This window comes from Symsagittifera roscoffensis, chromosome 4 (assembly GCF_963678635.1).
Source record: "Symsagittifera roscoffensis chromosome 4, txSymRosc1.1, whole genome shotgun sequence".
Classification (NCBI taxonomy): Eukaryota; Metazoa; Xenacoelomorpha; order Acoela; family Convolutidae; genus Symsagittifera; species Symsagittifera roscoffensis.
The window spans coordinates 71135419-71162911 of record NC_087065.1 but is presented as its reverse complement, the minus strand read 5'-3'; the positions used below and the strand labels follow the sequence as shown (position 1 = coordinate 71162911).

General features: G+C 34.7%; 1 protein-coding gene and 1 long non-coding RNA gene across 2 annotated transcripts; one reads left to right on the top strand and one right to left on the bottom strand.

The window, feature by feature from the left end:
• The first annotated feature begins 6 nt into the window (after positions 1–6).
• LOC134845280 (prostatic acid phosphatase-like) lies at positions 7–2146 on the top strand. Its single transcript, XM_063862225.1, has one exon. It carries the CDS (start codon positions 129–131, stop codon positions 1458–1460), a length of 1332 nt encoding a protein of 443 aa, XP_063718295.1. The 5' UTR covers positions 7–128; the 3' UTR covers positions 1461–2146.
• Positions 2147–18010: 15864 nt separating this feature from the next.
• On the bottom strand, positions 18011–22024 carry LOC134844461 (uncharacterized). Its single transcript, XR_010162685.1, has 4 exons — positions 21761–22024; positions 21112–21300; positions 18560–18833; positions 18011–18169 (listed from the first exon to the last, which is right to left on the bottom strand). It is a non-coding gene; the product is annotated as an uncharacterized LOC134844461 (long non-coding RNA).
• Between the last annotated feature and the right edge of the window lie 5469 nt (positions 22025–27493).

Genomic DNA, 27493 nt, shown 5'->3' with positions numbered 1-27493 from the left:
TCTTGTTTTAGTAGAATTATTGAATTGTAAATATCTTTATCCCTGTCACTTTTACCAAACTCTACATCAACATCGCCTGTTCATTGAATTTCTTCTTGGATTGAGAAATTGAATTCTGAAGTCACAAAATGATCAATGTGATCACACTTATTTTATTGACCTCACTTACACAATGTCTGAACGGGGTTCCAAACGAGCAAAACTTGACCTTGGAGTTCGTTCAGATTATCTGGCGTCACGGGGATCGATCCCCGATTATGTTCTACCCGAATGATCCCTACTTGAATTACTGGCCTCAGAAACCTGGCATGCTTACCCAAGAGGGAATGCGACAACATTACGCATTGGGAACCTACCTCAGAGAAAGGTACATGCCTCAATTTTTGAACTACCATTATCTTAGAAACGAAACTTACGTCTTGTCATCAAATGTGGATAGAGCTATTGAATCGGCACAGTCGAATTTAGCTGCACTGTATGCCCCGAAAGATTGGCAGGTGTGGGATTCGAACCTCAACTGGCAGCCGGTTCCAATTCACACAATTCCGGCTGATGAGGATCATTTTCTGGACGTCCCAATGGAGAGCTGCCCGCGATTTGAAAAGATTGACCTAGATTTTCACAATAGCGATGAATACCAGGAATACAATAAAACTATCTGGCCGTTTCTGGAGCAACTTGCGAAATTCACAGGCGCTTTTTTGACACTGGACAATAACAGTTTCATTTATGATAATTTAGTTTGCGATCAGGCGCATAATTTAAAATTACCATCTTGGGCGACTCCTGAAATCATGAAACAGTTCGAACAATCGGCTAATTTTGAGTTCTATAATTTGTTCAGGACAAAAGAGCAGCAGCGTCTTTTAGGTGGAACTTTGTTCAAGTCGATTCGAAATGTGTTCAAAGACAAGATTGAGAACAACGTCGAAAGAAAATTAGCCGACAAAATGGTAATATACTCTGCACACGACACGACTCTGATTGCTTTGACTCGGCTGCTCGATGTTTTTAACTATCTGAGGCCACCATATGCATCAGCACTTTTGTTTGAACTATATTCGGACGCAGATAAAAACTATTTCGTCAAGCTTCTTTATCGAAATGTCACAAAAACTTTCGACCACGAGCCTTTTGTTCTGGAGTTGCCGTTTTGTAATCTGGAGTCGCTTTGTCCTTGGGAAACTTTTGTTGGAAATAGTTCGAAGCTTGTTTTGGAGGACTGGAACCAAGCGTGTGAAATAAGTTTACTGGAAAATTTGGCCCAATTACATGAAAACGGTCACGTGGCCAGGTTTCTGATTCTTGCCCTAGCGTTCATTCTCGGAACTTTCGGAGTGTTTTTGTCGATCGAGCTGTACTGCTGGTATGTAAAACGGAGGGTCATCGATCCTTCCAAGTTGAAGTTGGATATCACCTTCTATTCGTCGCAAGACATTTTGAACGCAAACTCAGCCTGACCGAGACGAAAAAATTAGGGATGTTAACTTTCAAACTGTGAAAACATGATTTTGTAGCTGTCTTTTTTGTATCTGTAAATCTAGTTTTGATGTGCTTGCGCAAAATATGAAATATCCAGTCAAAGCTGAAGTATCAAAAGTATAAATTAGTCATTTTATTTACGATTTAGTAGAATGTGGAATTTGTAGGACGCAAGTTCCTATATTTTCATTTTATCATAGATTCAAAGTTATACTGATTCAAACGTTCGCTATTACCAGTGAGCTGGGAAAATGGAAAAAAGTATATGCCTTTTTTCGTACTTTTTCCGCTCATAATAGAGTAAAAAAGGAAGCAAAAAATAAAGCTTTGCTTTAATTTGTCCTGAAAAACATCAAAAGTTTCAAAGAAGAGCTCCAAACTGGAGTTTGTTATGAACGCTCCTGTCAAATTCCTTCATGCGCTGTTAACATCGCAAGATGAAAAATGAAAGTTTCTGTATATTCATTTGATTTTTTTAAGATTTTTTTAGAAACCAGAAAAAAGAAATACTTTTTTCCTGCTCTATGATTATCCCTAGAATATGTACTTCTTATACTTTTTATCATCTAGATAGTGCAGTTTAATTAGTTGGTGTTTTATTTTATTTGTGAGTTCTATATCATTGTGATCGTTTGTTCAATATCGGTTAGATGAGCTTGGTTAGTAGATGTATTGACATTAAAAAAAAAAACAATTATAATATCAAACAAAGATCTTTTAAAACAGAATGACTAAAATTAATAGGAAACCCGATTAGAATGGTTTGTATTTGCTGTCGCCAGCCTCTTAGGTTTCCAACTCTGAAGTTATTGTAGTTCTTTCTTTCATTCGCATATTTTTATATCTTTTAATATCTTTTCGATAAAAAATGAAAACTAAAACAAGGATAGCCGGTTACTGTGCAAATAGCACAGAATGTTCCGACCAAAGTCATAAAAATACTAAAACAAGGATTTTCTAATTAATATCTTTTTTTTTCTTCGTGGTGTGATAAAAGGATCTGAACGAAAAAGTACAACTTAGGCATATTCATCAGTCATAGTAAAACAGGCAAATTGGAAAACAGTTTTTGTAGAAAAATGATAAGGAAAACGAAAAAAAAATCGCTATACAAATAAAAAAAATTGAAAATTATTTCAATTTTTTGCAGCGTTTCATTTAAAAATTTTGAAGTTTTTTCCCAAATTTTTGCCAAAGAAAATCCAAAAAATACTTTAACTCAACTAAAACTAAGTTTTTGCAGCTAAAATTAAGCATAATTAAGCTATTTTAAGCCTGCTAGCTCGTCTTTATTCGATCGAAATAAGACCAAAAATCAGAAATTTCAAACCGGTTTTTCTCGAGACTAGAAAAAAATTTTGGGAAATATTTAATGGCATTCGAGTCATGACTGAAAGGACTCTAAACTCAAAAAACGAATCTACCTTGCTTTAAACTTTAGATTCAAGGGCTTAAATTAGGCATAATTAAGCTGATGTAATAGTGTTCGCTCGCTTTATTCGCTAAAAATTGAAGTAAAAATCAAAAACTTTATTCAGTTTTTCTCGATACCGAAACAGTTTTTTGAAAACATTTTAATATCATTCGAATCGTTTATCCCTAGAATGATTATCCCTAGAATATGTACTTCTTATACTTTTTATCATCTAGATAGTGCAGTTTAATTAGTTGGTGTTTTATTTTATTTGTGAGTTCTATATCATTGTGATCGTTTGTTCAATATCGGTTAGATGAGCTTGGTTAGTAGATGTATTGACATTAAAAAAAAAACAATTATAATATCAAACAAAGATCTTTTAAAACAGAATGACTAAAATTAATAGGAAACCCGATTAGAATGGTTTGTATTTGCTGTCGCCAGCCTCTTAGGTTTCCAACTCTGAAGTTATTGTAGTTCTTTCTTTCATTCGCATATTTTTATATCTTTTAATATCTTTTCGATAAAAAATGAAAACTAAAACAAGGATAGCCGGTTACTGTGCAAATAGCACAGAATGTTCCGACCAAAGTCATAAAAATACTAAAACAAGGATTTTCTAATTAATATCTTTTTTTTTCTTCGTGGTGTGATAAAAGGATCTGAACGAAAAAGTACAACTTAGGCATATTCATCAGTCATAGTAAAACAGGCAAATTGGAAAACAGTTTTTGTAGAAAAATGATAAGGAAAACGAAAAAAAAATCGCTATACAAATAAAAAAAATTGAAAATTATTTCAATTTTTTGCAGCGTTTCATTTAAAAATTTTGAAGTTTTTTCCCAAATTTTTGCCAAAGAAAATCCAAAAAATACTTTAACTCAACTAAAACTAAGTTTTTGCAGCTAAAATTAAGCATAATTAAGCTATTTTAAGCCTGCTAGCTCGTCTTTATTCGATCGAAATAAGACCAAAAATCAGAAATTTCAAACCGGTTTTTCTCGAGACTAGAAAAAAATTTTGGGAAATATTTAATGGCATTCGAGTCATGACTGAAAGGACTCTAAACTCAAAAAACGAATCTACCTTGCTTTAAACTTTAGATTCAAGGGCTTAAATTAGGCATAATTAAGCTGATGTAATAGTGTTCGCTCGCTTTATTCGCTAAAAATTGAAGTAAAAATCAAAAACTTTATTCAGTTTTTCTCGATACCGAAACAGTTTTTTGAAAACATTTTAATATCATTCGAATCGCGACTGAAACGGCTTTAATATGCCCAACTCTCTCCAATTATTATTTGTGGTACCTGATTTTGGTTGGAAAACAAAATAAAAAAAAACTAAAACACCCGGATACAAAGTTCCTCCCATTATCAATGGCAGAAACAATAACGACAAGACCAACACAAAGTTAGCAAACGAGCATGTTTGGTCACATGTTATTCAGCTGAGTTTTTCGAGCTGAAATGCAACCTAATCCTCGTTTGATATCTTTAAAGGTCGATAGCGCAAATTTTTAGGCGCCCTATTTCATCCGTTTGTTAGGCAAGGGGAGAGGGGCGAGTCAAACAATTTTGTACTAGTTCCTGGTACATTACAATTTTTCTGGAGTAGAAAAAATTTTTGGCGTTGAGAAAAGATATCGGTAGACTAAATAATTTTGTACCAAGCGGATTTATTCTTAAGTTTATTGTAATTCGTTTCGAAAACCCCTATTTAATCAATGCACGTGAGATGGTTAAAATTAGCATCTTGTTATTTGGCACTAAAGTTAAAATAATGTTTGACAATTTTTCATGTTCATTGAAATACATTTTATCGAGGTGTTGCTTAGTGTTGTCTGTACATGAAGCAGTTTTCGTTATTGTCTGTAGAGGATATCCACAAAAATCTCAAAGCTTGTGATTAGCAAGCGTTATCAAATCGGAATATAGATTATGTTTCAAGTTAACAACTTGTCCAACAACTTGAATCGTTTGGTCAACTCCATGATATGCTTAACAGTATACTTCGTTTGAGCCTATCTGCATCTGAATGACGCTTGCCATTTGAAATTTTTTTGGTGGTTGTAAATATACTATTTTCGATTTGATATAATTTCAGTCTTTTATTTCTTTTATTAGGAGTTATGAACGTAGTTTGTAGTCTTATATAGGTCTTTGAATGATGATTTTTGTTTTTTTGTGTGTTTTTTTCTTAAAGTTCTTAAAATTTGTTCATTCTCAATTTTTATTTTTCGCGGTTTGACTTTTGATTACTTTTTAAGTTCAGTTCTCCTGCGTTAAAGCGAAGACAAACTCTAAACAGATTGAACAGCAAAAGTGTAAAGGTCACAAAAAACGTGACGGACTTCTATCTTTTACTTTTTTACAGCTTCATAAGCTTTGCTCTGATTGTAAATTGGTACTGGAATTTTGTTTACCAAACTTCAGACAGTTTGGGCCAGTGTTTCTAATCCGTTCTTCTTAGCGTGTTTAAGTGTCGGATTATTGTGCTCTTCTTTTCTTTCAGCCCAGCCACCGCTGCGCGGATTTTAACACAGCTAGGATAATGATATCAAAATTTTCTACATTTGATTGTATCTTATTTATCCTTGCGATAAGCAAGGGTTTTGCAATCGGGTACTAGACTGTTTTCCCGCAAACAACTTTGTCCACACTTCTAGAGGATCTTTTCTAGAGGGTCTCCTTTTCTAGAGGACCTTCTGATATGCTCAATTTCTTGAAAGCTCGAATAAAAATACAATCGCTTAAGTAATAATTAGTTCAGGCTCTTTTCAGGTTCTAATTTTTTTTTCAAAAATTATCTCGTTTTTTTTGGTTTCGTGGTTTTCGTCCTTTTTTATTGCCCGTGGTCCTACTCAATGCAAGACCAACAGTGAGGGAGGGGGTATGTCATCAATTTTGCCGCAGCCCGTTTTACCTTGAGGAGGCGGATGACTCTGGTACCCCTCATGCCATATGACCGAAGTGGGATTAGAACGCACGACCCTCGTGTTGAGAGACGCTTGCCTTATCGCAATCGGCCACGGCTGCTGTTTCGTCCTAATTTCTGTCGGTTCATTTTCCGTTTTTTAAACGCCATTATTTATCTGGTAGAGATTTTATTGGTTTACTTTCCAAAGCATGTCTTTCTTACAATTAAAACAAACTTTACCATAACTGAAACTTCAAATTTTCTAAAATGATTTGGAGTTTCCTTTTTTCATTTTTCTTTTCGTTTTTTTCTAAATATTCAAACAGTATCAGTTTTATTTATATCGACTTATTCAACTTATTTTGCGTAATTTCGAGTGCAAAATATATCCGTTTGGGATTATGTGTTTCAGTTTGGATTGGTCGTAAAAACTTAAATTTTCTGAATTATTTATGACAACAGTTTTTTTTTCCGCTCAACAGGTTTCGACCCAAAATTTTGTCCCCTTTGCAGCCGCTCGGTAATCGATTTCAATTTTTAAGGGCTGTTTATGAACTTCATCAGATACAAATTTGGTGTTTTTGTAGCTATAGTTTTTCAACTTTTCTTATTAGTTGAAAATAAGTTATTTTTTCAAGTTATTTTTTCCAATATAATTTTTCAGAATTTTTCAGAATTCAGAAAATAAGTTATTTTTTCAAGTAATTTTTTCCAATATAATTTTTCAGAATTTTTTTTGACTTCTGTGTTTTTTTCATTCACTAATTTGTTGCGAATTGTGTGTTTTTTGATATTGCAAGTGTTGCAAAACTCCGTTTCGCCTCTGTGTTCTATTTTTTTGAACAGTCCCAAATTTTGTCTTTATTTGTTTTTTGAATATTTTTTACTTGATTTGAATATTTCTGATGACGCTTCATCAGTTTCAAGTGTGTTAGGGAATGAGTCGTTTTTCATCTGGAAATCTGGTTGTTAAATTTTTTTGAAAATATCATATATTTAGGAACAATACTTCTTCTCGATTAAAAACTTGGTCCGATTTTTTTTAGTCCAACTTGTTCTTATACTGCCTTTTGTCCTCTATCTACACCTCTTCTCTAAAACTGTTAGCTATCTTCCGCTGTTTTCTACGTGAAGTATAGCAGCACTTGTTTTTGCTTCAGAATTGCAAATCAAAATAGAGAAATAAGTTAGCGGCCAAAAATCAGGCAAATTCTATTAAACTGAAAAAAATGAATTTGTTGTCGACGAAAGTTAAAAAGTCAGTTGCGGGGGTTACGATCTCAGTGAAAACAAAAATTACGGAGCCGTAACTAAGATGACGCATTTTAGGTAGGCGCTCGTTGAAACAAAATGAAACTAGAGTTGTCAAAGCTACAAAGTTTTGATCTGAAAATAAATTCTTGAACGTTTTTCAGTCTGCTTTCCATACTAAAAAAAAAAATGCCACGAAACCAACTTTATCTAGAATGAGCAATTAGACCGATTAAAACAGGTCGGACTATTTCAGCCTAAGAAAAAAGACGAAATTAAACGTAACTGGAGCTGAGCATTAGTTTGCTCAAATCATTTTTATGAACTTTTGAAGCACTGTGTAAAAACAAAGGGCGATAAAGAAACTACTACTAAATTGAGCATGTCAGCGCTGAGTGATCTGATAAAATGACACTAAGATGTAATTGTTTAAACATACTTCAGCATTAATTTACTTGAAGTTATTTCAAAATTTTTAAAATGGTTTATGGTAGAAAAGTCTAGTACCCGGTTGCAGCTACGGCAAGTGTGCTGCAACCGGGTTTCATATTTTTTTCCCTTAAATAACTTTGTTCAGAGGCCTCATCTGATTGATCTGTTAGAAATACTGCAACAGACATATTTCGAGCTTGTCAACAAATTAAATTTCCGTTCTTTTCGAAATTTGCGTGTTGAATATAATTTTACCAAATCGATTCGTTAAAATTCGTTTTTTTTTTGTTTTTGTTTGGTTTTGTCTGATAGGTTTAAGCTTAACTTAATTTGTCATAGTCGTCTCGTATTGCACCGTAACGAACGAAAAATTTTCTTTTACGTGTGTGTCTGTATTTTTGGAGGGGAACGGCACAATTTTCACAGTATCACAAGTGGTTCGAAGCTGGCTTCGCCTTTGGGTAAAAACAGTTATACGACAGAGGCAGAGTAGATCTTCGCACCACTTACGATACAAAAATATATGCCAATGCTCATGAGAGAAACATGACTTACAGAAAAACCTTACGAGGCCAAACTGTGCACAGGATAGGCGCACAATTTTGCACCTATATGTTCCTGTATTACAGAGACAAGTCTTTAAACATGTTCCAAAATGTAAGTGCATTCCACTATCTGCCTACAAATATCTGTAACATAAATTTAGTCGGCACATTGTTTTCGTAGCGGATTCCGCAACGAGCGGATATAGGTAGTTGTTCCGGATTCCGCAAATGTAAGCGGATTCCGCAAATGTAAGCGGATTCCGCAACTGTAAGTGGGCTCCGCAAATTTATGCGGATTCCGTTTACAATTTTCGGATTCCGCTAACAATATGCGGAATCCGCTTACAATTTGCGGATTCCACTTACAGTTGCAGATTTCGCGACAGCTCAAGTTTGTTTAACACAAATATTATTATTGCCTCTTTTTGGAGTGATTTTGAGCTAATCAGTGTTTTAGCTATTTGTCCGTGGAATCCAAAACAGCAGAAAAGATCAAAGAAAAATAGCAATGTTGCGGATTCCGCGACAAATCTGATTTTTGCTTGTTGCGGAATCCGCTCACAATTCACAAAATGCACAGTTTGGCCTCGAAATGAAAATGTGTATTTTTGGACAAGCGAACACTTATGTTTAAAATCTATACTGAATCTGGTTTTTAAAAAAAGTCTGAGAAAATAGCTATTTTAGGATAAACAAATCTTTGTCGATCACAGAAGCTAATCAAAAAGATTGAAAGAAGCGTCTGAAAGTTTCATAAAAATGAAAACTAAAAATAATAAAGATGGATGGTCGGTTGCTGTGCAAGTAGTACAGAATGTTCCGAATATACTCTTAAAAATACTACAAATTTTTCAAAATAAATCAGTACGGTTTTATGTGCATGGTGTGATAAGAATATCTGAAAGCCTAGAAGCCATTTTTGACAGTCATAATAAAATGAGCTTCAAATTTTTTCGCAAAGTGACTAGAAACTGAAAAAGAATCATAAAAAGATTCAATAAATGCTCTACAACAAACAGTACAACGACGGAAATTTGAATCGTTTTCGATAAAAAAAATATTCAAATCAGATCACTATCTTTTTTTTTCTGAGTATGCAATAGCCGCTAAAGGAGCATGCTTTCACTGCAAAAATCTGTGAAAGCTTTAATGCGATAGTCTTCGAGAAAAATATCAAGAAAAACAAAATCAAATTGTTGACATGACAAAAACAACGGACCCAAATGGAGAAATCGCCACCAATGGAAAACAATGCTCATGCAGAAGAATAACAATTGATCATTGAGTAATAAATGTTCCTCAGAAACACGATTGCTCCGACAATTTAGGAAAAACAGAAGTTGCATGCATATTAAATTTAACCAAACACCAGAAGATATAAACATATTTTTGAGCTGTAACTCTCCGAGTAATTTCAATTAGAAAACCAAGTTTTGACGGTTGTAATACTTGTGAGTGTTTAACATTTGAGAGGGTGTCTTATTACCATGAACAGCTAAATCATTGGATGCGTTTCTTTCGTTGCTATTCAGGTCATTCATAAACTCGCCCCATCTAGGTTCTAAAATCAATGTTTTTGTTAGATTTTGTTGGGTTATGGCCACGCATGATCCGATAAACACATCGTCTATCCAAGATAAGCAGTATTTTGTTCTATTCTCCTCGAACTCGTTTCTATCTTGAGCCGTGCAGTGGTGAGGACACTCAACGGCCAAATCGTGAACAGTTTTCATGGAGAAAATGTTGATCGGTCCCAGACAAAAAAAGGGATAGGTTGGACTGGGATATTGTTCAGTGCTGACTGCAAAGTAATCTGCGCGCATCGGTGGGATATTCCCCGAGCATGATGAACCAGTATAGAATCTGACGTGTTTTTCTTCCGTTGCTGCTGAAGCTGCTTGTCGCTTGCCGCTTCCATCTACTTTACAGAAGTTAATTATTCGAAATTTTTTCACTATTCATGTTCAGCTAGTATTTCTAGAAACACAAAAAAAACGGCGAGTCTCTTCAAAAAAAACGAGTGAAAACGAAATAAAATATTTAACCAAAAATCTATATTTTAGATCATTTGACTAGTAAAATGCTGCCCGTAGAAGTTCCATGGCAATTTCTTAGCCTGTTTAAGCTCCAAAAAAATTTGTTATAACGAAAAAATTTTTATAGATATAGTTTAAGCAGACTTCTCTGAAAAAAAAATCATAATATCATTTAAAACTAAAGAGATTACTTAGAATAGGGCTGGATGTGCCAGTTTAGTTCCTTAAAAAACTGGTTAAAGCTGAAATTAGACAATTGTATTTGATTGTATGACTGATTTCTATTTTTTAATTCTTTCTTTCGTCAATTTGAACAGCCTGAAAAAATTTTTTTTCAAACTACTGTAAAAAAGTTTGATAGTACTATCAGCTCAAATCACAACCGAAAAAGCTTGATAGCTTGAATCACGACTGACAAAGCTTCAAATAATTTCAAGCTGGTCCCAATTTTACGTTTAATTGTAGTCGGCACATGAAGCAGCGAGCGTGGACGACCCGCATTCAAATCCAATAACTCTTTGCATATTTAGAGATATCATTATTTTTCCGCGCATTTATTGAAAATGGGGAGGAAATTTGTGTTCTGGTGTGTTTTAGTTTTTTTCCAAGCAAAATCAGGTACCATAAAAAATTATGGGAATGCGTGGAGTGATATATCGAATTAAAGGCCTTTCAGTCGTGATTCGAGCATTAAACATTTTTCAAAAACTTGTCCCATTGTCGAGAAAAAATAATTCAATTTTTTTATAGTCAGTTCAATTTTGAGCGAGTAAAGCGATCGAATAACTATAGTTATTTTGAAATTTAACTTTTATTTAACAATTTAATAGACTTTTTGGCTAAAAATCTAATTTTACTATAAAGAAAATTAATTTTGGATGTTTAATTTAGTGCTTCTTTGGCAATAAAGGTTTTCTAGAAAAACGTTGTTTAAATGATTTCTATTTCTTGTTTGTGATTCATTTTTTGAAGAACATTTTTAAAAGTTTTTTAGATTATGGTCGGAACATTGTGCGCTACATGCACAACAACCGGTTTTCTTGCTACAATCAAAAAGAGGTGAGGTAATTGCATTTTCGCCTGTTGAACCTTATTTTGTCTAAAATACTTTTTTCACATATCGTCGTCAGAACTGTTGTGTTTGTATTGAATCGTTAACAAAACTTGGACGCAAAAGGGCCGCTCCAAACTTTTGATTTTTGGTCTCAAAATTTATTTTCATTTTTATTTGTTTATTTAACCATATTTTCACTGTTTCGTCGACAAATGTATAGTTGTTCTTGAAAAAATTGATGTCTTGCGAGTAAGTTATTCGTCTTTAAAGTTTTCCCTAAAAATTTTTAATCCAAAAAATTTAATCTAGGCAAAAAAAGTATGTTTGTAAAAGTATGGCTTTAGCGAGTCGCTGATCGGTGAAAGAACTAATCAGGACTCAGTTTTTGCACCGATACCAGCATTGTAATAATTGCACCAGTATCAATATTGTAGTAATTTTATTACCTGATATATTGACCTGAAGTAAACTGTGGAAAAATACGATGTTTCGATCGAATGTTTTAATTCGTTATTTTAGCGCGAACTTTTGGGCCTTTGTTTGTCCTTTCTCATGAGCAGAGCTTGTTTTGAAGATGTTTTTTTGCAAGATCCATATCTTCATAAACCTTTTTCTTTTTCGAAAAGTCAGACCTTTTTTCATGTTGGTGTCTCGATTTTGTAAAGTGACCACCACTTGTTTCAAGTCATTTTTTGAAGCGCCATTTCTGTCCTCGCTCCAAAGCGCCTGTGTGTCTAAACTTTTTGACCGTTCTCTGTCACTATATTCAAGATTTGGTGCTTAAACATAAGTTTTCTCGGTTTTTCCTTCTGTCGCTTTAGTTGTGAGGCTGCAATTGCCAATCTTTTGAGGTGTTCCTTTTTCAAAAGATCAGACATAGCAGAAAAATATTTTTCTCATAATAAATTTGCGTTTTTTTGAAAATTGTCTCATAAGTTGATTTCTATGCCGTTTTTTTCTGGTTTTTCTACCCTATGTATCTAATGATAGTACTGCTGCAAGTTTAATCGATTTGATTTTTTGGCCAACAACATCATTACACACCTATGTTTTTGAAATTGTAAATGGTTTGAGTTAATCTTTCGACTAAGCCATTCTCTGTGGTCCCATTTGGACAATGTTTTTATTCTTTTCTATGCTGTTATCTAGACAGAATTGCTTCATCGCATTTCCTTTGAATATTTTCAAACTTTATCTTCGATTTTCCCCTTTTGTTTTTGTAAGCCTAACCGAATCAGTTTTAGGGTAGAATCGGCAGCACTAAAGGATACAGTTTTTTTCAGTGTCATTTTGGGTCGGTCCTGCTGATTCAATTTTCTATCACCTGACGCGGCTGCGATAACATAGGGAGCAATTTTTAAGCATTTTTCTGTATAATTTACATCATTCTCGTACCATGTCAAGATAGCTGTGGCAATCTTGCGCTATGTTAGGAAAATCTCTATGCATATGGGTCCAAACACTGGTAAATTGAGACGTCCAGCAGCGTTTTTTGTTCTGGGCGCCCGCGATGAACTCTTATCATGGCCGCCTCCCTGAGTTGCAATGGGACAGCAAGCGTGTTATCTAATAAAATGCTATCGTCCGCAACTGACATGTGATTCTAGTGCAGTTCTAGTGCATAATAGTTCTAATCCATGACAATCTCTTCTCTGTTTATCCAGCCACATATCCACACTGGTGGTAAGCTCTGTCAATACGTTTTTTTTCGGAGAGAGGGTTCAAGTTACCAAGGTTTTGCTTTCCCGGCTGTTGCGCCAGTTGGAATCGGGAATTGTGTTCTCCTTGAATAGTGACTTGATTTCGATTCTGGCTGGATCACGCTTATTTCTGGGCTTAATTTCTCCTCGGCGTCCTTTGTTTAAATGGATTTCTATGTTTATCGTCTTTTTTCTGCTAATTTCAATATCAACGTTACTCTCGGATAATCCAGAGTTTTGATACAGTTAGTAGATTAGAGGGAGCAGTTTTTTATCGGTTTTTTTTCTCCCCCGGTTTTGCTCATTCCGCACTTAATTTTAGAGGTGACTGTTTCCTGCTTTGTTATCATACATGCCTTCCTATCATACTTTTCGTCTCGTTCGTTCGATGATCACCGTTATTGTTTGTTCTGTTGTTTTGTTCAATTAATCTAAGATGGTGAAGTTTCTATTCTAACAGTGTGACAACCTGTCACTGAGTGTTTTGCAATCTCTAGAAGTTTCTTGAATTTTTTCGTGGTTTTGAGTTCTTTTAAATCACTCAGTATACTGTTTAAGTTGCCTCATGCTTTGTGAAATCTCTTAACTGAAGGTATAACGATTTTTTTGTCTAATTTAAGTTTTCCCATGGATCATTCGTAGTTTTTCTAAATAATAAAACAACGATTGCATGGTCCCTACCACATTCGTGCTCGACTTTGGAATTAACTGGTAATAACTTTCCACCCATCTGTCAATTGATTTTGGTTTTTTTGCAAATTGTTACTACTTAGTGGTGTAGTGTAGTTAAAGCTTTGTGGTCTGTCGCAAAAATCCAGTTCAATGGTGGAGTGCTTTTTTCTTGATTGTTTAAAAGCACCTCGAAGCAAATGAGATTGAGATCCAATCCCCGTATCTGTTTCATGGATCCTAATAATCGGTATGTGAAAAAAAGCCTTCGCCGCTTCCTTTTTCTCAAATGTTGTGGCATGATTTAGCCCGCCAATCGATTTTTTTCAACTTTGTGGTTTTCAACTTCTTCTTTCGTTTTTTCGTTTCAACACGACCTCAGTTTTCAAGGGGTCAGGCTGACTTCTTTCTGATTTTGAAACAGAAAAGCATTGATTTTGCAATAGATGACCGCAATTGTTCCGGGCTATTTAAGGACCTGGTTTTAAAATTACTTCCTCTTTGCTAGTTTTTCCTGTTACCTCATTAGTTTTCGCCGCCAATTGCTCTAATTATTGTCTCAACCAGTCATATTTGTCGTTGAAGATTTCGCACTTAGACATTTTGAAAACAAGATTCTTTTACGCTGGAATCAAGTTTTCCATGTTTCCTGGGTGTTTATATTTTTGGGTGGTCATGATAATTTTCTTTCCGATACGATGATTATATCACTTATTTAAAAAATATCTTTAAAAATATTTTTAAAATATCTTTAAAAAATTTTTAAAAAAATGTAGTGGGGTTATCTGATTTTGGGGTTATATGAGAAGGGGTTAAGAAAAAGGGGGTTACAAAACACGGGGTGATAAGCTTGGGAACCATCTTCCTTGACTCTTTAATCAATCTATCTAAAACTTTTTGAAAGTCAGCCAGCACATGCGCCAAGCAATAGAAACCTGCTAGAAATCAAAAGTACCTGTCTCGCTTCCCTTGTTGATTTTAAAGTTACATTGTCTTGCTGTTTCTTCAGCTAATTTCAGTCTACTATACGAGTACTTAAGATGTAATGCGATGAGCTGCAAGGTACCTGGCTGTTTTTGCCGTCACAGTCTAGCTTGTACCATCCTCCAGTTCCTCAACTTTTGACATTTGGTAGCGTGGAAAACACACAATAAAACATTCACGAATGCACTCCTTTTATTTGTTAATTTGACCCTCGCTTAACAAGTTTTGCAATTTAGCTTTTTTCCTGATATTAGGATTACTTTAACTTTTTTCTTGTCTTAGGCGTACAAAATAAATAAATTTCGAACTTACCACATGGTTTTTCAATTCCGTTTTCTATCCAATGGCTCATTTAAGTTAGCTGATCTCACAGTAGGTAGTATGTCGAGCCTCAGTTCCACATTTTGCGTTGTTTTCTGTGAGGTTGGTATGCCTACCCTAGCTTCGAGATCTAGCCCAACGAAGCCTCTCCTCTTTCGTTCGGCAATGACCAGCATTGCCCTTTTCTTGAACCAGCCTGCCAGGTGTATATCCGTCTGCAAGCTTCCAGGATTAGTATGGGTTTCTGGTCTTAGTTCAAAAACTGCACTGGAAGTTTGATTGTTTCTGCAGGAACAAGTTTGGCACTACCTGAAGCTTCTACAAAATAGTTCGCCGTTGCACTGTTCGGATTTGACACGGCTGCCCAATTCTACAGTCACGTGACCATGTAAAACCTCATATTGCTCTTTCTCATTAACTAACGCCTTCATAAATTTCGTTTTGTTGAATTTTGGACCGTTGCAAATGTCAATTTTTTTTTTTCATTTCTTGGCTGTTCCTGCATTTCTTCTCGTTTTCAAGTTCTTTGTTCAAATTAAATCTCAATTTTTTCGAATTGAATTGACATTGTTTCAAGTTCATTGCGCGTTTCAAAGTCTTTAATGGAAATTAATTCTCCGTTTGAGTTGCTTGCTAACTTCTCCTGTGCAATTTTACTCTCCTCTTCTGATTTGCAGGCGCTTCTTTGAATGGCTGGACTGATCTTCAGATGGCTTAATGTGAATTTTTTTTCATATTTCATGCTTTTTTCTCATTTCTGTTCTCAAATTTTCCTGTTGATTTCGATCGGTTGTTTTTGCGGTTGTTCCTAGATCCTTTCCTAAATCTACTCTGATTTGAAATTTGTTCTTGATTTCGCTCTGCCATTATTGGTTACTGCTTTATCTTTAAGGTTAACACAGTGCTTTGCTTTATCCTCCTTCTGAAATGCCATGTATGCTTGATTTCTGAACTCCTATAGTAGTCTTTTTAATGTGCTCGAATTTTTCTGCTTTTTTCAAGACTTCGTCTGCGTCTTATGTCTCAAATAATAGCAAGTCCTGCAGCGCAATTTTCTTCCTTCGTGATGGAAATAAGTCCCCGATAAGGTCCTCTGCTTGTACATTGAGTGCGACTTGAAATGTTTCAAGCTGTTTATTGTTTTTGTTCCTTCTGTTGATTATTTTGTATGTATCGTATGTAACACTCTTGATTTTCTCAAGGTTATTCTTCGCTAAATCTACTAGCTCTTGATTATTTTTCATGTGTTTTTTTTCTAAGTCTCTTTTTGCTTTCTGACACCCAATGCCAAGAAAAGCTTTGGTACCAATCGTTTGGCAACGCCGTAATATTACCCATTGTGGCCAACTTTCGGATCTGTTCAAAATTTTTCTTAATCCTCCGCCACCAATTTGTCTGTTTTTTGTTTGTATTTTTCAACTCTAGCTGTTTTTACAGCTGCATCTGCGCTCGGTTGTGGTGTTTCCGGTCTCAGCAGTGGCTCCTTCAAAATGTTCTTCGTTTAGCTAAGTAGAATCACCTGGTCGACCCTTTCTGTGACCATCGGAGCCATCAGAAATTGATCAACTATGTGTTGAATAACCATGGTGGGTCCGAATTTGTTTTTTTTTATAGTACACTTGATGTTCTGAGCGGAGTAAACTGTGGTAAATATGTGGCTTTATCGATTGTTATAATTTTAAGTTTTATCTCGATATTTTAGGCAGTGCCGTTTTATTTTACTCTCGTGAGTAACTTTAGCACTGAAGTGACCTTGAATATAACATAAGTAAAAAACAAGCTCGATTAGTGTATATTAGACAATATCCCAAGATTATTCCATGTTCACCATTACAGATTTATCTCGAAAAAAGTATTTTTAGGGTTTTTTTTCAAAAAGATTTGGCCAAAAATTTTGAGGAAAAATTGGTCCACGTTTTTAGGTAACTTTTTGCCCAGTAGTTTTTTTGCAGACAAGCAAAATTTTTTGTGGTAAAAATCTGCACAAAAAATCTTGAAAGATAAATTGGCGCGTAAATTGTCTAAAGATTTAGCCAAAAATGACTCTTAACTTACACCTTAACTTTTGAATTTGTTTTATTCTCATAAAGTAAATTAATTCTTTTTTGCAGAAGTTGCTCGTTATCCAGCTCGTTTTGGACAGCGGTCAGAAGATATTCCGTTTGGCGCAGTCGGACATACGTATCATCGTCGGCTTTGATGAGATATTCCGCTTGAGGGCAAAAACAAGAAGCTACTTTCAGTCCAATCAAGTATTTTATAGTGGCGCCTCTCTGTGTAATATCATAGAAATTTGCAACTACAATATCTTCGAAAGAAGCATTTTCCATTTCAAGTCGTTTTCGCTCCTTGTCGTTACTCGGTTTTCCCACGAGAAAAAACGTCGCCCAATTTCCCGTTAAAGCTCCTAAAGATCACCTCAAATTCAGTTGGCTCAAACCGTTTTTTTACTCTGTAAAACAAACAATTATTAGAAAATGAAAAGGAACTAATATCAAACAAGCCAGTCGGGTTTACTATATTACGACATCCAGTTTTGGTCAGCCAACCTAATAATTGTTCAAAAATTTGAGGGATTGCGAAAAAACGCAATTTTCAGGCCAAAAATATCCAAATTTTTCAAAATGCCATTTTAGCTTTTTTCTAGTTTCGTGACTATCGAATTTTTGTACTTCTTTGGAATATCTCGGAAGACCAGTTTGGTCAAAGAGTAGGAACTTTTAAACTTTCAAAAATTTCGTAATATTTTTGTCTTTTTCTTGCTTGTGCCGGCTAAATGCAGCCTCGCCTATGCGTGAATCAATTTTTTTTCTGACAATCAGAAGCACCTTATAGAGAACACTAGATCTGCTTTTCTTCCTGAGCTGTATTAAAAAATACGAAAAAAGCAATAAACTGATCTGTTTTGGATAGTTAAAGGGCATTGATTGGTTGAGGGTTTTCGCGCAATCAATCCTTCGGGTCTTTTCGGTTATACTCCCCAAAATGATGAAAATTGAAATTGAAAAATTGGATTGATTATACTTAGTAATGCTATGCTGATTTTAATTATTATTACCAAAATGCGAATTAAATGACCATTAAAACGCATTTGGCCTCGAATTTTTGAAATTTTGACAAAAATTTAAAAAAAAAGAGCCAGTTTGAGGCTTAATTAAAGAAACTTGGAGGGGGAGGGGGAGGGGTATTTTTGTCTTGAACGAGAATAGTGCCCCCCCTCTGAATCACTTTAAGGTGATCCTTTCCTTCAGAATACGCGCTGATATTAGCATAAGTCTTTCGAATAACAGAGCGAAGTTCCACACTCTGCAGTCGACTGAAAATGAAGAGAATACGATATCTCGGCAGCTCGGGTCGACAGCCTTAAAAAGTGTGTAAACTTTATATCTATGATTAGAGTTTAAGGACAACAGCTTCAAAAATTGTTTTGGTCAATACTAAGAGACGACCGAAATAAGGGATGGCAAGTAATTGAAATTGAAAAAAAATCTGAAAAAGATAATATTTTTTTCAAGTAAAAAGCAAACGCTGATTCTTGTGCTTTTGGCAGATGTAAGCGCAAAAAAGCAAACGTTTTTTATTTTGCCAATGAAAATTTTTGTTTCTTATTTTTCTGTTGCCCGATTTTTTCTATACCGATTTGTCTGTGGTCCTTTTTCTAAGCCCAAAAAAAAAACATAATCAAAGTAATTTTCATTTTTCTAAAAGAAGTTGTGAATATTTCTGACTTAATCGGTACAAATTTACACAACCTTTAAAGCTTGTCAAGTTGTGAACAATTATTTCGGTTTCATTGAGCATTTTATTCACTGGCGCATCTGGATGAGTTCGCAAGTCATGAACTAGATTTCTGTTCAGACATTCGTTGAGGGCTGAAAGTTTTCGATTCCAAATATATCGAGTTTTGTATTCGTTGATTTTGGATAAAGTTTTATACCCTAAATGTAATTTATTCAAATTGAAACTACCAAATACAACCATAATAACAAATAAAATAATGCGATACTTCGTCATTTTTTTTCGTTACTAATGATTGCAGGGTCGTGTTTTCATAGCCTAACTTGTTTTTTTGATGTTGAACTTATGAACTTAATTTACTCCTGCAATTATTCGGCATAAGTAAATGAACTCAAAGCAGGAAACGCGCGCTGTAAACATTAGTTTTGACCAAATTTTTAAAATGGTACGAGAAAGCACTTTTTGTGTGCTCTCAAAATTAGTTTTCTCAAATTCGGTTATTTCAAATATCTTAGTAGTAATTCATTCCAAATCATTCCCAAAACACCTGTAATACCCTAATGAAAACCGAATTTGAGAAAACTAATTTTGACAGCACACAGAAAGTGTTATCTTGTACACATTTTGAAACATTTGGCTAAAGATAATGTTTTCAGCGCGCGTTGAGTTAAATTACTTGTGCCGAAAAACTGGTTTATTGGCTGAAAGTGTTTTTTTTTCAACAAAATAGAATAAACGAGCTGATTTGGAGAAAACTGCTAGGTTCTGCTCTAAAACGTTGATAATGGAACAATTTTCTACCTTAAAATGAGTCTCCTGCAAAAAATATATAAAAGTTGCATGCACCCATGTGGCTGAGACGCGTCCAGACAATTCGGCCAAAGACAATTCAACCGATTTGAAATTCAGACAATTCAGCCAAAAGTGTGCAGACAATTTAGCCAGAGACAACTCAGCCAATAATAGTGACCGCCGCAGTCGCGCCAACGTCTTGCGAGCTTGCCAACAGAGGGTAGGACTCTATACAAAATTTAGAACCGGTTATCGCCGCTTAGCGGCGACGCGCGCGTAGCGCGCCCACCGGCGACCCTAAACCGAGAAATAACTCCCATTCCGATTTATTCTTTCGAATCTAGCGTTTTGTAAAACTGGCTGAAGTGTCTCAGGCTGAATTGTCTGTATATTTTTGGCTGAATTTTCTGAATTTCAAATTGGCTGAATTGTCTGTGGCCGAATTGTTTGCTTGCCGGCTGAGAGTTCTGTTTAAAATGTTTTGCATCTTCGAGATGAAAAAAGAACCGATTGTATCTGCACAAACTGCTCAGAGTTTTGACTGCATTTTGACGAATCTAAACTGTTGTTACAGGAAATTTGAAAAAAATGTTCTAGTTTACAAAAATGAGCCCTAAAAATAATTCTTGCAATTTCAACTACTGATTGACATATATAAAATCTATTAACAAAACCGAGTTAATTTGCAATCTAAAACTTAATAATCATTCATAATTAAGAGTGCGGAATTTCGTTTTGAAAAATTTCCGGGCGGTCCTAACTTGCTACCGATATGCGCTCGTTCTAAAGGTAACAAATTTGCAGTTGCTTATACATAAAGCCGCAGAGTTGAATAAGCCGCAAAAACCGTTTCAAACTTGGAATTTATCTTAGTAAAAAAATAACCCAAGAATGTATTTCTCAGCATTTGCTTGAGAGCTGTAACACTAGTTAACTTACTCGAGTAAAATCACAAAACTTTAGCCACGTCGATTCAGTGTTTGCTCGGAAATAAGTGTTATGTAAGTTGAGCAAATCAGTATTCGAAAAACTCTCAACGATAATCGCATTCGACGTTTAAAAAAATTACAAGAAATAACGTTAATTTTATGATCCCAATTATTGCGATGAAACCAAATATATCATATCTGACATATTCCAAAATTTGTGAAGTAACCCATTTCAGTCAGATCATAGGGTATGACAGAACTCTCCCGCGATCGTAAGATTGAAATCACCAATTGACGAATGAATTTTGTCTAAGAGTGTGCAATGAATACATAGATCTTAGCAGGATAAAGAGCAGACCTTAACATAAGCAGACCTTGACTTAAGCAGACCTTGACTGGCAAGGCAACTACATGGTATCACTAATGATATCCTCAGATAGATGGTATCATTACCACAGCAGGACAACATCCCCTTGTGGGAAAAATTGTTACAGTTTTCATATTATAATAACATGAGGAGTTTTAAAACTACTTGTAAACAATTCTTTCTACAAAAAGGGCTGGTGAAAGTTTTTCGATTAAGTTTAGAGTATGATAAAGTTAACATCGCCGTCTTGGTTAAAGCGGTGTTTGAATGAATAGAATAACTTGGCTTTAAGTTTAAATTTAAACCAATGAGATCCGAACGTTTTTCAGACAGCTGTATGCATTTTTTTTTCAAATCAAAAAGTGGGGTCCTAGAACTTAACTTGGTTGTCTGGAAGATTGGGCGTCAGTAAAGCTAGTCATGCATACCAAATTTTGTCACTTTGATAATTTATAATTTAGTTAGGCTATGATCTTGCTCGAAGTGCTTGTAAGAGTTGTGGAATTTTTGTTTTGAAATGCTCGTAATAAGTTGATAAACGAAACTGGGGTTGATGGTTGTAAGAACAAATCATAAAAATGTCTCAAATTCCGGTACAGAATAAAATGAAGGATAGGTTAAATGAATTGCGAAGGTTGAAAGAATACTGGGCTTATCAGGTGTGGATCTGACAATTTGACAAAAAAATGTTGAACTCTCTTCAAATACACTTTAGACTCTATTTTGCTGAAATCTTCTGCACTGCGCCTCCGGTAAATGCTTGAAAAATTTGGCCAATTCGTTGGAAGGTTTGGGTCTAAAAATGCCGATTTCTGGTGCGCACGATTCAGTTGTTTCTATCTTTGCAAAAATTTGTATTTTGCGACCCCCCCAAAAAAAATACAGTGAATTCCAAAAGGTGTTCATAGAATAGTTTTAGAGTTGGCCAGCAAAATTTTGCAGTCGTAAAAAAAAACAAAAAATTATGATTTTTACTGTGCGCTTGACACTCGATTACATATCTAGTTGTTGGTCGTCAAAGCAGATCAAATTTCGAGCCACTGCTAAAAATAAGACTCTGAGAATTAGACAGAGAACGAATTTAGACTGAAATTATATCGTCCGTGATTCACTAACATTGATTCAACATTGATTGAAGGAACTGCCACAGTCAGACATTTCTGCCATGATATGCGAGGAGAATTGACAAACTGCCACTTATAGACAACGCAACATTATCAGAGCAACATCAGGTGAAGGAGGAGGATGATACAATAAAACAGCCCCGTGAGTCGACAACTCGAAGCCGGCGACATTTGGTACTATATTTAAAACCGGCAGCCAGAAACGCGACGAATTGACGCTAGGCCAAATAATCCAACCAAACAGTTCAACTACACTCTTAAAATGTTCACTCGTTATCACTTTATAAAATCACGTGTTTTTACTTGACAAAATCTTGCGAAAAAGGACCACTAGAGCAACTTGAATTTCAATCGAAATACTTGAATTTTCATGTGTTTCCATTCAAGTATAACAACGAGAGCATTCCTTTATTCATTATGCTCACGTATGTATTTGGTTTTTCTTCTAAAAAATATTTGAAAAATATAAGTACCCTTTCTCTAGTCGTTGCTCGCGTGTTTTTACTTGCATATTCAAGTAAAAATTACTTGGAAACTCAAGTATCTTCACACGAAAAAATGAACCCAAGCTAACCCAGCTTACCCATGCCCCCTCCCATTTTTTGGCACATATGGGGTTATTAAACTTGGTAACAAAATAGTTTGAACCTTTAAAGAATTATTCTCTCCTATGGCTGAAAAATCAAGTGTGCAGTAAAATCGGCGGACTCAGGGAGATCAGGAAGCTAAAATTATGAAATTCACTGGACTGATAATAGAGTCGATTTGAACCCGGCATGCGAAAGTCCGAACCTATTGGAACATCATGTTAAGCCCTATTGGAACATCATCCGCCCTATTGGAACTTAGTCTCTGCCGGATGGATTTGGACAAAAACTATGATGTAGACATCGCTAAGGGAAATTTAGAACCTTAGACCCTCGAAAGAACTTTTATTTGACCGTTGGGCTTTTACGATCAAAATAGCGTTGAAAACCCCGGGATTAAAACCGAAAAAGGGTATTCCCCTGCCCAACAATTGGAAATGTGAAGCGGTTAGATGACAAATAATTGGGAGTAAACTTATTCATTGGGGAAGAACGCAGAAGCCAAGGTGATATAGTTTCTAAATTGCAACATTGAATTAGTGGGTTGAAAAAACGTGAAACTAAGCAAACATTCGGCTTAACTTAGCTATGATAGTAAGGCTATTAAAAGCAACTCAATTAGACCAAAAAATTAGTCCCCGTGGAAAATGGCAGTGAAATGAGTGCTGTACAAAAAGTAAGCCTCTCAAAAAAGATGAATGGACAGGATAGTCAGTTAGCTCGTTGAAGCTAACTTTTATGGTCTAATTAGACCCATAAAAGGCGAATTACATATAGATGGAAACTTTAGATGCTTAACATGATGTGAGATTCCATAAAATTGGACTTGATATTTGCACGACTCAGTTAAAAACACCCAAAATGAACTTGAAACTTAGTAGTAGTATCGTCAGAAGAACAATTCATTTAGAACTTCGTTCAATTATTAATAAGCAACTAGAAAGAGAAGAGAAATTGCAAAGTAAGCGCAACTTTAGAGGGAGTGGTGAGAACCTTCAGAGGGTAAACAGAATTTGGAAAGATTGGAGAAAAAAATCTTAGCTAAGTGACTCTGTGTCTCATTAACTGATTTAGTAAGTTAGTTGAATTGAACTGAACCGAGGGCAGATTACGGGTACTTGCGATTTGAATAGTTCCGAAGGTAATAGTAGTTTAGTTGATTTGAACCGTAGATTAATGTCGGGTTGATTTAGTTGCATGAGCAGATTGACTTGTTGCAGTTGGTCTCTATGGGTTTTAGATAACGAAGCAGTGACTGAACAGAACGCAACGCGGGCTTCGTTATATAAGTAGTTTAATAGTAGTACGTTGTAACTTACTTTTGTTTCATCTGAAATTGAAAAAGAATTTACATATTGTGTATACAGTCCGCTGAACCAGCTAGAAACGCAAAAGAAGAGCCGCAAGAGCACAACGCAAGATTGTTGATATTATCGTGTTTTAGTTTTCCCCTCTATATCACGGTATAAAGGGGAGTAACTCTGGGGTCGTTGAGTAGAGTGAGTACGTTTTTATAGTAGAATTTAGTCCCTGCAAATCAGAGAATATCTATCAAAAAAACTCAAAAGCTGCAAGGCCTGGCCAAAGATGATCCATCTCCTACGTTATCCCATAGTCAAAGCTGAGTTATTTTGGTGGAAAATAATCTTTTGGCAACTGGAGGCCGTTTTTTGGGGCCAGAGTTTTCATGTGGTTTCATGGTTGTCGCCAAGATTGGCCAGGCTGTTCGAAACCTGAAAATAAAAGTAAAGTTTGAGCGCCTCCTTGCCTTATTCCAAACTTTATCCTTAAATTGAAATAGAAGAAATACTCAATCTTAGTATCTCAAAGCGAACGCCTTACTACAATGCCATTTGTTCCCATTGTTTTTTTTGATAAGCCCCGAATAGGTATGCATAATTAACAATTATAAAATTAGTGCTAATTTTCAATTGACCATAACTTTGCTCAAAACAAAAGATTAATGAGCTAATAGTGGTTTTTTATTTATACCTCAAGCGAAATTTCACGAATAAGTTTTTCAAAAATGTTTTTGAAATTCTTCAGGTTCGAGGAAACTAATCTCGATGTTTTCGATGTTTAGAGGAAATTAGCGACTGGCGAAAGTGTTCCAAGCTAAGTCCCTTTGCCATTTGTTTCACCTTAGAATTTTGCATTTAGCTATTCTTTGAGGCTAACATAAGTGAATTTCAATCTGTATTTGAAAACTCTCAGACAAATCTTGGTTAAGAAAAAAATTTGAAAACAACTTGTTTTTTTAAACAAATTTATATTTGATTGCACTGATTATCAATACTTATAAAACTGCTCGTATGTCAGGTTAAAATTTTTTTAATGTTTCGATTGCACTTAAAGCCTATTCAAACGTTTCTTTTTGGTTAAAAATTTGAGAAAAATACTTGAGAAAATTTTTTTCTTCATTATTCCCCCTCACGCTATGTAAAATATTAAGGGTGTGTTTAATATGTGTCTCGTATTGTGATAATATGACTAAATTGCTGGCCTAAAATCAATTTGAAACGCATTAATTTGCTTTTTACGCGTGTTATAAATCAGCAACATATCGCACTTTAATTATCCCTAATTGGCCTTTAATTAGCAATTTTGAAACCCCCGTAATTTTATAAAAACTATTGCAGGTGAAATGTCCTTTTAAGTTTGAGATCAAGACGACAATATCTTTAAAATGGTTAGAAAAATTTTTGTTGAAAAATGCTTGGTTAACAAGTCGAAGAATGACTGAATAAAAAAACCACAACAAGCATAAATTTTCCCCACTTTCTTCAAAAGTCGGAACAATAAAGCAATTTCTGCGCTACAGCAATTCAAAATTACATAAAAGTTAGAACTTTTGTCAACTTGAAACTTAAATCAATTACCAAAGATTTTTAATTTGAACATCAGAGAAATTTTGATAAACGCCGTTTTTGTTTTCGTACTGAGTGTTTATTGTTTTACGCGGTGGAGGTGGCAGCAATGATGTAATACATTTTTTAGCCTGGCGTTTTTAAAAAAGCATCATTGAACCTAAATTTCCCAGAAAGGTAGAATTGAGCAATACTCCAAAAAAGTCCCTAAATAGACACCTTGAGTGCAAGAAAAAAGTTAATAAATTACAGTTATTTGAAAGAAAAGTAAAATTTTTGTTTCGATCATTTGAAAATGGGGATTCATTTTGTATTCTGGTTTGTTTTAGTTTTTTCAGTTTTTTTTGTTTCACGCAAAATCAGCTACCCTAGATAATCATCGGAGAGAGTTGAGTGATATTGCATATTAAAGCACTTTCAGTCGTGATTCGAATGATATAAAAAAAATTTCGATTTTTTTTCATTGTCGAATAAAAGCGGGTTAAAACTTTTGATTTTTACTTCAATTTTTATCGAATATAGCGAGCGAGAAGGCTTACAACAGCTTAATTATGCCTACAAATTTCTTTATTATGCGTTTTTACAGTCATTTTTTCTACCAAAGTTATTTTTCAATTGGCTTATTTCGCTTATTTTACTATGACTGTCAAATTTGCCTAATGTCTAGTTTTTCGCTCAGCTCCTTTTGTCACACTAGGTCGAAAAAAGACGCTATGTTGAATTAATTTTTTGTTATATATTTCCAAGACTGGTCGGAAAATTCTGTGCTACTTGCACAGTAATCGGCTATCCTTGTTTTTCATTTCTATTTTTTTCATTTTGTCTATTTTATAATAGGCAACCATTCATAGTGAAACCCTCAGACCAGAAGGACCAAGATATTGAATATTCTCAGCCAATCGTAATTTAGTATTCGGAAATCTGAAAGAAAAAAGAAGGGTTATTATCAGTCATTTTTTTTGAAAAATTTCAAGCTAAACCTCTACACTATAAACTAAAAGTTGGTCTCTTTTTTATTAAATTGAGATGCTGACTTCAAGCCCACTGCGTTAGCATAAACAGGAAAATGATAAAGAAGAAAAATTGTGAAAGTCTCAAGCTTGAGTAAATCCCCCAGGCCGAGGGCCCACAAAATGTCAGCCAATCATAATATAATTTTTAGAAAATTGGTTGAAAGAGGGATGAAAGTCAAAAGTCTTAGACTTTTTGAATGGCTCAATCTAATCTACTGTACAGCCACTTTAAAAGTTCCCCCGATCTTTTGTTGGGTTTAAATGCTGAAATTAAACCCGCTGTATATAAAAATGACTAAAATAATCGAAACATGCTAACATTAGGTAAATTCAGAATTTCAAATAACATTTTTATTTGGAAAAAATAGAGAAGGCATGCAAAAAGGTCAACCAATCTTGCAAGTGCTTGAGAGTTTTATGAAAATAACTTATAAAACAAATTTTGTTAATAAAAAAATATAAACGTGTGAGGACCACGATATGATCAAACTGATTTGTCTCAACCTTAATAAACCAAGTTTTGGAGTGTAGAAAAGCTCATTTTTCAGAAAAGATAAATCTAAATAGATGATATCATTCAATTATACAACCACTTGGACAAAAATTAGGCAATCTTGCTTTTAATAAGAGCCAAAAAAAATTAATTTGAAAAAAGATTAAATACGAGCTTCATGAGTAACATTTAGAAAAACAGAAACAAAACTCTTTTCTTTGCAAACTTTTGGTGAATTTGAATGAAAACTGCTTCTGGCATTAAGAACTATCGGAGAGTGTGCCGCTTGAGTAGACAAATTTCTTATTTGTTAAATGAAAAAAAATTGCGTGATGTTTGTTCTTGTACTGAGTAAGTTCAAAAGGCGCTGCGTCAGCTCTTTAGAAGCAAAATTTTCAAAAGTCCAAATATATGATACTAATAAACAGTTGAACCGGTCAAGCTTTTTTACACAAATCGTCAGTGTGAACTTTAAGTTCAATAACAGAACCAAAACAATCATTAGTGCAGAAATCTACGGTTGTTCAAACTTTCTACAAAGAATGCTATCAATGTCCGTTTTTGTATTTAAGAGTCATTGATATCCAACACTAATTTTCATTTTTTGAAATGTCTTTTTTTACAAAATCATAATTATTTTTTGCTTGATGTCATAATTGTTGTATAATTTTCAAAAAGATACATTTTGTTATCTGCAACTGTTTCTGGTAGATCATTTATAAATAATAAAGCTGAAAAAACCCAATATTGGATCATGCGACACCCTGAAATTCATC

What these genes read in the sequence shown, in the direction of transcription:
- LOC134845280 (XM_063862225.1), top strand. Translation starts at nt 129, where the DNA reads ATGATCAATGTGATCACACTTATTTTATTGACCTCACTTACACAATGT.